This window comes from Dendrobium catenatum, unplaced genomic scaffold (assembly GCF_001605985.2).
Source record: "Dendrobium catenatum unplaced genomic scaffold, ASM160598v2 original_scaffold_235402, whole genome shotgun sequence".
NCBI lineage: Eukaryota > Viridiplantae > Streptophyta > Magnoliopsida > Asparagales > Orchidaceae > Dendrobium > Dendrobium catenatum.
The window spans coordinates 92,206-107,427 of record NW_021553810.1 but is presented as its reverse complement, the minus strand read 5'-3'; the positions used below and the strand labels follow the sequence as shown (position 1 = coordinate 107,427).

The 15,222-nt window shown below is 33.0% G+C and overlaps 1 protein-coding gene across 4 annotated transcripts in view; it reads right to left on the bottom strand.

The window, feature by feature from the left end:
• Positions 1 to 3,965: 3,965 nt before the first annotated feature.
• Positions 3,966 to 15,222, bottom strand: part of LOC110103086 (methyl-CpG-binding domain-containing protein 2) — a 52,173-nt gene continuing 40,916 nt past the window's right edge. For all 4 annotated transcript variants that reach the window (XM_020831652.2, XM_020831650.1, XM_020831651.2 and 1 more), the window contains exons 3-5: positions 7,251 to 7,304; positions 6,896 to 7,068; positions 3,966 to 4,262 (exon numbers count right to left, since the gene is read on the bottom strand). In XM_020831652.2, the coding sequence (XP_020687311.1) occupies positions 4,063 to 4,262; positions 6,896 to 7,068; positions 7,251 to 7,304 (427 nt within the window). In that variant the 3' untranslated portion in view covers positions 3,966 to 4,062. The remainder of the gene's footprint in view (positions 4,263 to 6,895; positions 7,069 to 7,250; positions 7,305 to 15,222) is intronic.

Genomic DNA, 15,222 nt, shown 5'->3' with positions numbered 1-15,222 from the left:
ATCCACGATCGTACGGGACGATCCACTGCATACTTAATTGAAAACTTGCAATTTTTGAGCAGTTTTTCTTATCTTTTGTATATATAATTCAAATTAGACTACCACCCTATCTTTTTGCTCATTGATCTTCGTGCCTATTGGAAGAAGAGTAAAGGAGAGAGTGAGAGAGAGCATTCAAAGAAGGATTTCTACCACTGGAGCGTGAAGGCTTCGCTTGGGGTTCAAAGGTAAGATTTCCTACTTGTGATTTGAGATTTATTCACTCTTTTTCTTTCTTCCTTCTAGATTTCTTGTGAAGAGATATGTCAAGGCGATCCGGTTCTCTGCTGACGCTTGGAGAGTGTGAATAGACAAAGGATTCTCTGCCCACACAAGGAGAGTGTGAAAGTACGAAGGGTTCTCTGCCCATACTACGAGAGTGTAAAAGGACGAAAGGTACTCTGCCCACACTAGAAGAGTGTGAAAGGTCGAAGGGTTCTCTGCCCACACTAGGAGAGTGTGAAAGGATGACGGTTTTCTGCCGCACCGGGTAGCGGTGAAAAGAGTGTTTTGTAAAGGCTTCTCCGCCTTGCTTTGGGTGCAAAAGGAGAGACACTATTGGTATTAGTGCAATACTCAGAGAATGCCTCTGGGGAGTAGAAGTATGTCTGGTTTAGATTGAACCACTATAAATCTTGTGTCGTTTATTTCACTGCTTTTTATTTTCTACATTTTTTTATTTAAAAAGTTGTGGTTGAAAAAACTTTTTATAAAAATTTATTAAAGTTTATTTTCGGTTCAACTCATTTAAAAGAGGGATAATTTTTTAAAATACCAATTCACCCCCCTCTTAGTAGCCTTGGGACATTAACTTAGGTTTAACAACTTATTCACTAGACTCAACAAAGTCCCTCACCTCCGTCGGACCACTGCTTGTCATCGTTGCTCCGCCGTACCACCACTTAAAGCTCTGGTGCTCCACTAGGCCACCACCTAAGGCCTTGACTTCAGCCAGAACACCATCTAAGGCCCAGAATTCTGTCGGACCGCCACTTAAGGACCTGAGCTCCACTAGACCACCACTTGAGGCCCTCACCTCTGTCGGACCACCGCCTGACGTCATTGTTCTGCCGGACCACCACTTGAAGCTCTAAGCTTCGCCAGACCACCACTTCAGGCCCTCACCTCCGCCTGACCACCGTCAAATGTCGTTGCTCCGCCGAACCACCACTTTAAGTCCCGAGCTCCGTCGGATCGTCACTTGAGTCCCTCAGCTCTCTCGGACCACCACTTGAGGTCCTGAGCTCTGTCGGACCACCACCTGAGGTCCAGATTTCTACCGAACCACCACTCGAGGCCCAAACTTCTACTGGGTCACCACCTGACGCCTAGAGTTCTAGCAGAGTACCACCCTACTACAACAGTCTTTCAAACCCCGATCTCCTGCTGACTACGATCTTTCCAACCTCCGTCACCTACTATGGTCATTCCAACCTCCATCACTAGAAAATGGTCGTTCAGACCCTGGTCTCCCGCCAATTATGATCTTTCAGACTCTTGTCTCCTACTGACTACGGTCCATCCGACCTCTGTCGCCTACTATGTTCGTTCGGACCTCCATAATCAGACAACAGTCTTCCTAACCCAGGTCTCCTGCCAACTATGATCTTTCCGACCTCTATCTTATCAACTATGGTCCTGCTGACTAAACAAACATGTTTATGTTGATTATTGTAACTCCCATCATGTAATGCGTTCTATATGATGTACATTAATAATGAATTTTAGAGTATAATTGATAGAGCATGAAGCCTATTGTTAGCTAATATTAACTTAAAATTATCCCCTAAGATAAATATCTAACAATGGTTTACAAGATCTTCGTGGATGATGCAATCTATGACAATCAAGAAGGATCCTTCGATGTTGTTCAGTCGATTGTCTCATTAACAGAGTACATTATGGTTCATGATAACTATGATGATAGAATCATGAGATCGTGAGTTTGTCATCATTCTTGCAACTTTTATTTAATCCAAAAGCAATTGATCCTCTCAAGTGTAAAACAAAAAAAATCCTACTATCATGTATTAAGCACTTAGTTCCCGTCAACCAGCTTTTTGAAAAATTTCTCTCATTATTAGGATGGTAAGCAATGATAGGGGTTTGCATTAATGATAAAATTGGAACTAGATTTTCATATTCTCTAGAATGAGGGCAAATTTTTTTGGTTGTATCTTATATGTAATCCAATTTGTCTTCTAAAAATTTGATCCAGAACAAACTCTGACAAAAGAGCCATGAATGAACTTGAAATGGAAATAACCTGTAATAAATAAAATGAAAGCTAACAAGGTGTTGTACCATAATGGATGAAAGCTGACAAGGTGTTGTACCATAATGGATGCTTAAGTTGTAGAGACAGTGATTTTTTTTTTCAGGAATTTTACTTTGTAATTTATTAATAATTCCTGATAAGAAATTATAAGCATATCAAACATAATTTTAAAATCTTTGAACATAAACAAAATAAAAATAGAATAAGCAGACAATAAAAGCAACCCTTAAGTTGATGATACATAATATTAGTAACACATTAAAAACTTGATGGATTTTATTTTTCACTTCTGCAAATTTGAATGATCTCAAGGAGTTGTTCACATCAATGATCACACATTCTCAAACTGAATTATGTTAAAAAAAATAACATATATATCATTCTAATTTTATTTATTTTGCACACCAACACCCAAGTAAAAATAATAAACTTACAAAATCATAACTTTATATGTGCCATGAATAAATAATTGAAACTTTAATATAAACAAAAAACATAGATTATAATTTTATTGTGCTCATCAAAATTTGAATACTATTATTATAAATGATAGTTAAATACCAATTTTATAAATCAATTCAGGAGTAACATCTTAAAAGAGCAAATCAAGCCACAAGAATCTTGTGTGATTAATATTCTCTTAAGTCTTCATCAACAACTATAAAAGCAACATAAATTCAGATAAACTATAAATCATATGAATCATTTGATCTAATTTGAATGATACAACACTTATCACAAGAAAATATACATTGAAGGGAACATTGAGCCCAATAAATCAATAAATAAGCATCCATTAATTCCAAAACGAGACGACTTTCTTACTACTTAAAACAGCTTCTTAATATAAAAATTTTAATTTTTTACTAAAAAACTATTTTAATAAACAATAAAAAAAACTATCCCAAATGAAACCTAAAACTTCATTTGAGATGCTTTTCTTATTAATTTTTAAAACAACTTTCTAATTAAAGATTTTCAAGTTCAAAATTTTTTTATACTAAAATGATACTTTAAAAAACAATAAGAAAAATGTCACAAACAAAACCTAAATAAGCACATAAAAAAATTATTCTTCATATTCCACTTTTAATAAAAGAGTTAAGTTTTGCTTTCATGCAGATTCCTGCCAAGTAAATTTTAAATCACATAATGGATTCATTCTCTCTTGATGACTCTTTCATGTCTGATTAATGTATGTAAACAGTACTAAAGCTATTCATCAAGAATAAAAAATGGAAAAGTGCACATCAAGATTACTGCCACATAATACCAAAGAAGATATAGCATCACGTTTGCTCGTGCTCAACAATTTGCCCTAAAATTAAAACATAATAGTTAGCCAGAGTAGCAGTATAACCACCACAATTTGGTAAATAAGCATACAACCTGCATTTTCTATACAAATTTTGATGTTCAAATCTAGCATTTAGTTCCTAGCAAAAAGCTTTTCTTAAGAAATAAACGTACAATCCTTTAGCAATGTGAATGCATGATATATTTGTCTATGGCTCAGAATTTTTCCCAAACAGAACAAAATAACATATTCTTCAATGCCATTTAAAACCCCATTTTTCCAACAAAATAAACATAATGGAAATTGCTTTTCTTTTTTTTTTTTTTTTTTTTTCCCGGGGAAAAAACCGACTCTCAGGAGTAAATACGCATCTGTAGTCAAATTTCAGAGGGAATAGAATTTCTGGCTCAGAGTTGGTTAATGGCCTTCTTTGTCCGGATGAGCATTTTCAAATTTTGTTTAATGGAGAATGTTCTGAGCTGTTACTCGCACATACCTTCTTTGATGATGGCCTTCGAACTTGTTCCTTAGCTACTCTCTTCTTCGCATGTGGCAAAGATTCAGGAGAAAGGAGGTCTGAAGCTGGATCAGGTTCTTCAATGTCAACATCTTCGTGAATTGGTGGAGCAGCCCAAGATAGAGGGAATGCTGAATAATATAAAACCAGTCAGACTATCTTTTTTTACCAAAAGTAATTTGCTTTAAATTATTCTCAATGAACAATTATTAAATAATTGTGAGAAAACGATTGACTTTAGTGACTTTTAGCATCCTAAATGAAATAATTTTTTTTTTGTTTTTATTGATTTATTAGTAAAACTGAAGTTAAAGAGGCTTCAAAGAAAATAAAGCGCGGAAAAGTTGTTGGACCTGATGATATTCTAATAAATGTATAAAAATGCTTAGGTGATGAAGGAATTTCTTGGCTTACTAAACTTTTTAATATTATTTTGAAAACTAAAAAGATGCTAGATGAGTGTAGAATTAGTGTGTCAATTCCTATTTTTAAAAATAAAGATGATGCACAAGATTGTGCAAATTATAGAGAAATTAAGTTAATGTGTCACACTTTAAAACTATGGGCGAGAGTTATGGAGCATAGGTTCCGGTGTGACACTAATGTTTCTCAAAATCAATTTGGATTCATGCAAGATAGGTCTACTATGGAAGCTATAAATTAATTGATAGGCTTGATGAAGAAGTATAGAAAGAATAAGGAGGATCTACGTATGATTTTTATTGATTCAGAGAAAGCATATGATAAAGTTTCAAGAGAAATGCTATGGAGACTTCTACATAAGAAAGAGGATAATAATGCTTTTATTCAAGTCATTAAGGATGTATATGTAGGAGTTGTTAATTGTGTTCAAACACAAGGTGCTTTGACCAAGTATTTTCCTATTTCAGTTGGATTACATCAAAGATCAACCTTAAGCCCATATCTTCTTGCTTTAGTCATGGATGTTCTCACTAGACATTTGCAAGAGGTTGTACCCATGTTATGCTTTTTGTTGATGATATTCTTCTTGTTGATAAGACTAGAGAGGGAATTTAAGGTATACTTGAATTATGGAGGTCAACCTTAGAGTCTAAATGCTTTTGTTTGAATATATCTAAAACTGAATATTGGAGTGTAGTTTTAGTAATAATAGATCTAGTGGGGGGATTATGACTTTGGGTGATCAAGTTATTAATAAGAGCAGGTTTTAGAAATCTTGGGTCTATTATTCAGAGTGATGGTGAAATAGATAGTGAAATTATTAGTATAATTCAAATAGGATGGTTGAAGGGGAGGAATGCATCGGGCTTGTTGTGTTATAGAAAAGTCCCTCTCAAACTTAAGGGAAAATTCTATAAGATGGTAGTGAGACTTGCAATGCTTCATGGTGCAGAATGTTGGCCATTAAAAGAGAGGCATAATATTAAGTTAAGTATTGCAGAGATGAGAATGCTCAGGTGGATGAGTGGCTTTACTCTTAGAGATAAGATACGAAATGAGCATATACATGAAAAGGTTAGAGTAGCTCCAGTGGAATATAAGATTAAAGAAAGTCGCCTTAGATGGTTTGGTCACATAAAACAACAGCCTTTTGATGACCCGATTAGAAAAGTAAAAGCATTAGATTTGACCTATGTTAAGAAAGGAAGAGGTAGACCTAAAAAATTTGGTTAGAAAATATTAAAAATGACATTTCTTTATTAGATTTAGATGAGAATTTGACTCTTGACATGACACAATGGAGAAAAAGAATTCATGTAGCGGACCCCATAGTGGGATAAAGGCTTGTTGTTGTTGAATATTTATTAAAATAATAATAATAATAATAATAATAATAATAATAATGCTGATAAAGATCAAAAAGAAGTTAAATGTGGTAATGTATCTATGCGGTTTTATTTATGACATAAAAGGACAAGAATTTCAAACAGACGTTGCATCCATGAAAATTCAGTTAAGGGGAAAACATTGTCCCTTTCTATGCTTTTATCATTCTCGATTAAAATGAAATTGAAATGAAAATATAATTATCTTAATTTAGGTTGAATAACTAAAACAGTAATCGGAAATTCATTAGTGTAATATAAGCCTTGGGATGCAGTTTAAACTGGTTCACAATTTCATAACAAAAGATGATAGAACTTCAAAATTTATGATTAATAAAATTCACAAAATATGTTTATGGTAGATTCATTTTATTTTTCTTGATCTTCGTTCCCCATAAACATTATCTACATGTCGTTCCTATCTTTTCATTACGAAGATCATGATTTTAACTAGAAAATCATGATCTTAACTATAAAAATACTATTTATACACTTTTGAAAATAAGCGATTCAGCAATATTTCAATAGTTCATAGATGATGGGGCTAAAGTCTAGATAATCAATAATGATGGAAAAATTTGGCACAGTTGACTATTAATACATGGAAAAATAGGTAAACCACGCAATTTTTGAAAAGGCATTGAATTGTTTATAGAATCGGAACGGTAAGAGCCATGCATACAACGGAGGTTAATAAATACTTCCTAGTTAAAATCACGACAAAACAATCGTCAGAAAAGCTTGTCAGCAATTGAATTTCAAGTTGCCTACTCTAATAACTAGAGGTATGGGTGTAACAAAAAAAGCAACGCTTTGGTTAAGATGCGTTACTGTGCCAAACAGCAATCTATTTGATAACAAAAAGCTTGTTCGTATGAGAACAAAAGATTGTCCCGTACTGGGAGCTTTATAGTCACATAGGCAGTTGTAATAATTACGTTCCATCTTTTACATACCTTCAACAGGTTCAGGAAGTCCTGGTAATCCCAAACCAGAACCATCACTAGCATTCAACAAGCGTGCAGTTCGTTTCTTTACATAATTCTCTTGGAGAGGTTTTGGGATCTGAAATGAAAATTGTGATATGTTCACCCCATTTTCAGCACATTCTAGATGTTCTTCCAGGTATCTGCAAAATAAAACTCAGTAGTTATTGCAAAACAAATTAAAATATTAGAAATAGGAGGTTAAAAAAAACAGAATATGATTAATAATATATTACGAGGAACTTTTCAATCATAGATGACATGCTAAAGGCCACATTTCATCAGGATTTCATTTCACTAGAGACTATGATCACTTCAGAGATACCTTTGGATCTCAACCATTGAGCGCAGTTTCTTTCCTGATGGTGCAACATAATACCTGAAAATCTCAGAACAGCAGAAATCATGTCAGCGTATTTGTTTTCAAATCAAAATATATTCACAACATAAATAGAAGTAAAGAATTTCAGACAATACTTTCGTTGCAGTGAATCAATGATATTTTCATTTAAACAAAGATTTCCTCTTGGAAAATGTGAACTTGTTTGTTATGAAGCATGTTTGATCAGGAATACAAAAAAAGGAATGAATATAAATAGAATTATGGAAAGACGTGAAGAAAAATATAAACAATAACTTGAAAAGCATTGCAATGATATTTTAGAAAGTTAAAAATTTCCCACCGCCAGTTCAAAGCTTCAATGGTTCACCATTACAAGATTATGAAGGGAAAAATATTATTAGAGAAAGCAGCTACATCCGAAATGGCAAAGCAAAGGAGTACCGAAAAAAGTTTAAAGCATATAATAGAAGATTGAAGACATGGTTGCATGAGAATTATCACTTGTCCAAAACTCAACAACAACCCAAAAGAAATTCGGCACCTATATAGCAAGATTTTTGTATTCAAAATAAAGAAGAGAAAAACCAAAAATAGTCCACCAACTATCAGTAAGTGGCCTATTCAGTTCAAGAATATCAGTGTTCCAATTTGGTTCCTCCACTATTGAAAATTGATCCAAAATGATACCCTATTAAATTCACTATTAATTGTAGAGAGAGTCAGTGAAAATTTGGTAGTCATTTTTTATGAGAGTACAACACCAACAACAACATCAAGCCTTTATCCCACTACACGGGGTCAACTAAATGAATCCTTTTACTCCATTGTGTCATGTTAAGAGTCAAATTCTCATTTAAATATAATAAAGAAACGTCAACAACACAACACAACAACATCAAGCCTTTATCCCACTACGTGGGAATAAAGAAATGTCATTTCTAATATTTTCTAACCAAGTCTTTTTAGGTCTACCTCTACTTTTCTTAACATAGGACAAATCTAATACATCTACACTCTCCTAACAGGGTCATCAGAAGGCCAACATTTTACATGACAAAACCATCTAAGGCGACTCTCTCTAATCTTATCTATCATTATAATTACTCGAACCTTTTCCCGGATATGCTTGTTTCGTATCCTGTCTCTAAGAGTAAGTCCACTCATCCACCTGAGAATCCTCATCTCAACAACACTTAACTTAATATTATGCTTCTCTTTTAATGGCCAACATGCTGCGCCATAAAGCATTGCAGGTCTCACCACCATTTTATTAAATTTTTCCGTAAGATTGCGTGGTACTTTTCTATCACACCACAAACCCGAAGCATTCCTCAATTTCAACCATCCAACTTGAATTCTACTAATAACATCCCCATCTATTTCAACATCACTCTGAACAATAGATCCAAGATATCTAAAACGAGTACACTTATTAATGTCTTGATCAATCAAAGTCACAAACCCCCACTAGATCTATTACTACTAAAATTACACTCAATGTATTCAGTTTTAAATCTACTCAAACGAAAACTTTTAGACTCTAAGGTTGACCTGCATAATTTGAGTTTACCTTCAACTCGCTCTCTAGCCTTATCAACAAGAAGAATATCATCAGCAAAAAGCATACTCCAAGGTACGTCCTCTCACAAATGTCTAGTGAGAAAATCCATGACTAAAGAAAAAAGATAAGGGCTTAAGGTTGATCCTTGATTTAATCCAACTGAAATAGGAAAATACTTGGTCAAACCACCTTGCGTTTGAATACAAGTAACAGCTCCTGCATACATATCCCTAATGACTTGAATATAAGCATTATTAACCCATTTCTATTCTAGAACTCTCCATAACACTTCTTTTGGAACTTTATCATATGTTTTCTCTAAATCAATAAATATCATATGATATTCCTTAGTCTATCTAAACTTCCCCATCAACGCTCTCAATAAATGAATAGCTTCCATAGTAGACCTACCCAGCATGAATCCAAATTGATTTTGAGAAACATTAATATCACATCGTAACCTATGCTCCATAACTCTCTCCCAAAGTTTTAAAGTATGACACATCAACTTAATTCCTCTATAATTCGCACAATTAAGTACATCACCTTTATTCTTAAAAATAAGAATTAACACACTTATTCTCCACTCATATGTCATCTTTTTAGTCTTCAAAATAATATTAAAAAGTTTAGTAAGCCAAGAAATTCCTTCATCTCCTAAGCATTTTCACACCTCTATTGGAATATCATCAGGTCCACTAGTTTTTCCACACTTCATTTTCTTTAAAGCCTCTCTAACTTCAGTTTTCCTAATACGCCAATAAAAATAAAAATCTTTGTTTTCATTGAGAGTGTTGAGGTCACTAAAGTCAATCGTATTCTTACAATCTTCATTGAAAAGCTTAACAAAATATCTCATCCACCTTTGTTGAATATCCTCTTCTAAAAAAAACACTTTTTGATCTTTAACCTTAATGCACTTCACTTGAACTAAATTCTTACTACTTCTATCTCTTTGTTTGGCTAGCTTATACATATACCTTTCGACCTCTTTAGTATCTAATATATTATATAAATCATTAAAAGCTAAAGTCTTTGCATCGCAGATTGCTTTCTTAGACTCCTTACGGGCAACTTTATATCTTTCACATTTTTCAGAGTTTGTACATCTAAATCAATTATTATAACAAAGCTTTTTATTTTTAATCTTTTCTTGCACATTTGATTCGACCACCAATTATTTTTATTATTAGAATTTTTTCCTTTTGAAACTCTAAGCACGTCCTTTACAACATTCTTAATATTACTAGCAACTTTATCCCACATAACATTCACTTCCTCAAACAAAAACAAAATCTTAAGATCTCGAAACTTATTCTCAAAAATATTTTTATTAGTATTTTTTAAAAGCCCCCGTCTAATCTTAGAACAACGTTTTATTAATTTTTTTATATTATTCCCCTTCATCTTAAAATCAAAACTAATAAGCGATGTTGGGTACATAAACTCTCACTCTGAATAACTTTATAATCTTTGCAATCTAAACAATCTATTTTTCTTATAAGAATATAATCAATCTGAGTTTTATTATATCCATTCTTATAAGTGATGAAATGCTTATCTCTTTTTTTAAACAAAGTATTAGCAATTACAAAATCATAAATTATAGCAAAATTTAATATAATCTTACCACCTTCATTACTCACTCCAAAATCATAGCCACCATGAATACTTTTAAAATCCTCTATCTCTCTACCAACATGTCCATTTAAATCTCCTCCAATAAAAATTTTTTCTTCAAGAGGAATCTTTTGAATTAATTCTTCTAAAGCATTCCAAAATTTTAATTCTAAACACATTTACAAACCTATTAGAGGAGCATAAACACTTATAATATTAATAATCTTAGCATCAAAAATAATCTTCAAAGCATAATTATGCATCTATATCTATTAATTTTTATAACCCTATCCTTCAAACTCTTATCTATAATCACACCTACACCATTTTTAGTACGACTTCTATCAGAATATCAAACTTAAATCCTAAACTATCAATCTCCTTAGCCTTCTTTCCAACCCATTTAGTTTCCTGAATGCATAAAAAATTTATCTTCCTATGAATCATAATATCAATTAATTCTATTAATTTACCTGTAAGAGAACCTACATTCCATGATCCAATCCGAATTCTAGTTTCATGGACTAGCTTCTTTTCCCACATCCGTCCATGATGTGGGAACCCTTGCCTATTTAACACTGCACCCGGGCACCGATGTAGCGATCCTTGAACACCTCTCAATGTATTCAGGCCATACAGTGTGTCGCTTCCAGGAAACGTCAAAGTATTACTACAATGTATTAAAGGATTCATGTCATGGTTATTCGACAAATTTTATGCCAGCTGTCGACTACCTAAAGCAACCCTCCACTTTTCTCATCCAGGACTTAGGACATAACAATGGAAGTGTTATATTTTTTAAGGAGAATATTTCAGTAAAATCTAAAATTTTGAATTATTATTCCTTCTGAAATACTACAAAAAATTAAATTTCGTTTCTCCTCCATTTTGCTCAAGTACTGGACTAAGAAAATCCCTTCATTAGGCAGATTTAACAAATCCGCAAATTTTACAAACTCCTCTTCTTCACACATCACTACCACCGTCGATGCCTTCTCCAGCGAGCTCTTATCACAACTTCCTAGCTTCTTCATGTTTAGGGTTTCGATCCTCTTCTTCTTCACATGTTGATGATAACATCAATGTCTTCTCCAAAGAGCACCCCTAATAACTTCCTACTTCTTTGACAAGGTTTCTGCAATTTGGAGGTGTTATTTGGGAAAGAACGATGAGGATTTCGAATTTTAAAACCTACCCCACCCCTTTAATAAATGAAATTTTCATGCAATGTAAAGGTGCGATACACCGAGAAATATTCCATACAACTTATTAAATGTATTGTTAAAACCTGAAAATTGAAGTTATACTTTCTTGATGTTCATTCATGATTAATTACTTTTAAGCATTTTTATCTTCACTTTTGGAAAACAAAATCTTGCATTTGCATTTCATTATTGCATAAGAATCTTTTTTTTCTTTTACATATTTATTTTTGCACAAAAAGTTTTTAAAAAAATATACATTAGTGGTTTGTATATGTGTAAGACTAAAAGGTCTTTTTAAGAAGATTTGGACTATCTAATAAGAGCTTGGAATGTAAGTGGTCCATTATAACCCCCTCCTCACCGGGAAGCTTTACAGTCAAGCATTGTCAAAATCAATAATTTTTTTATTTCATCGTTCCTTCTTTGTATTTTCATATTTTAAAAACACTTCACTTATTGTGTTTGCAATCATAATTTCTCTTTACATCACAATATAAACCCTACACCAAGCTAAAATTTAAAACTATTTCAGTTGATGATTTATATAACAGAAATAAATTTTTAGATTGGTTCAAATAATTGCACAATTTTTTATATTGGAAAATCATTGATGATTATCTAACTAGATTCTAAAATTTAAAAATGGTAGGAAATGTCAACATACAGTGGAATGATTTGTTGGAAAGAAAACACAGAATTAGGAGAAAAACACTAATATTGGTAAAGATTAAATTTTAAAATCTAAATATTGCCTAGACAGTCTAAAATCCATCTTTTCACTGATTAGAAAGTATTCTTCCACTTTCGATGGAGGATGGAGGAGATAAAAAAACTCAAGATTAGCCTGAATAATAGAACTAATAAGATTGTCGATAGATTCAATTATATAGATGAAAGATTTAATAATCTTGTGAAATTAGTAAGACAAGTTTTTAAGATGACCATGAATCTCTATCCAAACATAGAAAATGCAAGCCACCCATTAAATGTTTACTCATGATTAGTTAGTTTTAAGCAATTTTATCTTCACTTGTAAAAATAAGTTGGTAACAAATGTTTAAAGATAAAAAAAAAATATCATGCACTTGCATTTCATTATTGCATAAGCATCCTTTTACTTTTCTTTTGCATAATTATTTTTGCACAAAAAGTAAAAAATATATATACATAAGTGGTTTATGTATCTGTAAGACAAAAAGGTCATTTTCAAAAAGATTAGGACAATCTAATAAGAATTTGGGATGTAAGTGGTCCATTATAGCCCCTTCCTCACCTGGAAACTTTTATAGTCAAGCATTATTCAAATCAATAATTTTTTTTAAATTTCATCTTTCCATCTCTATATTTTTCATATTTTAAAGAAACTTCACTTATTGTTCGTTTGTAATCATGTTGTCTCTTTAGATCAAAATATAACCCCTACTCCAAGCTAAAATTTAAAACTTTTTCATTTGACGATGTACATAACATCAATAAACCTTTAGATTGGTTAAAATAATAGGACAATTTTTTTATTGGAAAAACATCAATGATTATTTAAAAACTAGCTTCTAAATTTTAAAAATGGTAGGAAATGTCAAAATAAACCAGAATGATTTCTTCGAAAGAAAATAAAGACTTGGGAAAAAAGTCTAATAAGAGTAAACATGAAAGAATTTAAAAATCTAAATATTGCCAAGGCAATCTAAAATTCATAACCAAAAGATAATCTCTCTTATTAGAAATTATTCTTCTATTTTTTATGGAGGAGAAAAAAAAAACTCTAGATTAGCTTGAATAATAGAACAAATAAGATTGTAGATAGATTCAATTACATAAATGAAAAATTTAATAATCTTGTGAAATTAAAAAGAAGTTTTTAAAGATGACCTATAATGTCCACCCAAACACAGAAAATGTAAGCCGGCCATTAAATGGGCCTAGCTCAATTATTGACCCATCTTAGATACCTATTATGATTAGCCTGAATCCCCATATGACTTTATTAATCATGCTATTGAAACTTTTATTGCATCTCTTACTATGAAAAGTCACATATTTGTTGTGCAATCAGAACCCTTAAGTAGGTTACCTATGAAAAAACTTTGGTTAGGTTTCTAGAGAGAGATCGTCAAGGTTTCTAGTGAGAGAAATTTGGGCTTTTTTCAAAAAATTTTGCCTTTGCCGCTTTTTCTGCGTTCAACCGGTGATGGCGGCAGAAGATCGCCGGCCATCTTCTAGTGGAGCTGTTGGGAATGATATTGGTCGTTTGAATGGAAGAGGCGCTGGTAGTTCGACAGGAGGTCAGTTCAATGGAATTTCTTCTGGTTCTTCCGTCTTTAGAGATCGTAACATTTTGAAGAGAAACCTTTGGTAATTAATGATTTTCCTGCTTCAGGTATTAAGAAAGATCTATTTGTGGTGGGGAAAGGAAAATGTGTAGTTTCAGATGTAAATTTTAAGAATCAGAAGTTTTCTGATATCTTGAAGGGGAATAAGGATGATTTTGATGGTGGATTGGATCCTGGAGCTTCTTCTTCATCCTGGATGAAGATTTTCGTCAATAGATTTGGGAATGGTAGTTCTAACATTTGTTCAAATGCTAAGGTGGGGTCTGGAGATGTTTCTGATTCTATAGTTAAGGAGGATGGTGGGATGTTTATTGGTGGGAATGGGAGCGGTGCTATTTGGAAGGGGGCTGAAGATCATATTCCAGTTCTAGGTGTTATGGGTGACTGTTTCTGATCTTACTTCGGTAAGGCAATGTGAATCTGGTGACTTAAATTTATGTGATCAAGCGGTTTCAAGTCGTCTTCTCCTTCAAAGAAACTTCCTGTTCATAATGATGTGCCTAAAGCTTGGGGTAGAAGATCCAATATCAGAATTTTGAACTCTGATTTTAATTCAATTACTACGGATGATGATATAGCTGTTAAATTAATGTCCAAAATGAATTGGAGAATACTAAGAAGCTTCAAAACGCTATGGTGGTTAAAGTTTTTTGGTGAAAATATTCCTTTCTATGTTATTAGCTTTGAATTGTGGTGGCAGGGGAGTCAATTCGGCATTTTCAAATTACTTCTCTGGGATTAAAATGGGTTTTATGCTCGTTCCAATCGTCAAAAGTTGTGGAGTCGGTGCCATCTGAAGGTCCTTGGTATGTGAATGGACAATCGTCTCCTAGTTTTTCTCAATCTTCCTTGAAGGGTTTAACCGCTCCGGTTTAGATTAGGATGCCTCATCTCCTATTGCAATGTTGGGATGAGATTAATGTTAGTAGGATTGCTTCTAAGGTGGGGTTGCCTTATATGATTGATGGTAATATGCTTCAATGGGGAGGAGAGAATTTGCTAGAGTTTGTGTTTGTATTAAGCTTGATAGTCAATTACTTTTGGGTGTTTGAGTGAAAGGTTCTTCTGAAATATTTTTCCATAAGATTGAATATGACCGTATTTTAAAATTTTGTTTTAATTATTATAAGATTGGTCATCTATTGAATTCTTGTTCGGAGCATGGACTGAAGGTGAAGGTGGGTTCTAGTTCTGAAGTGTTGGAGAAGACTGTTGGTACTTTCTTTGGTGCTGTGGAT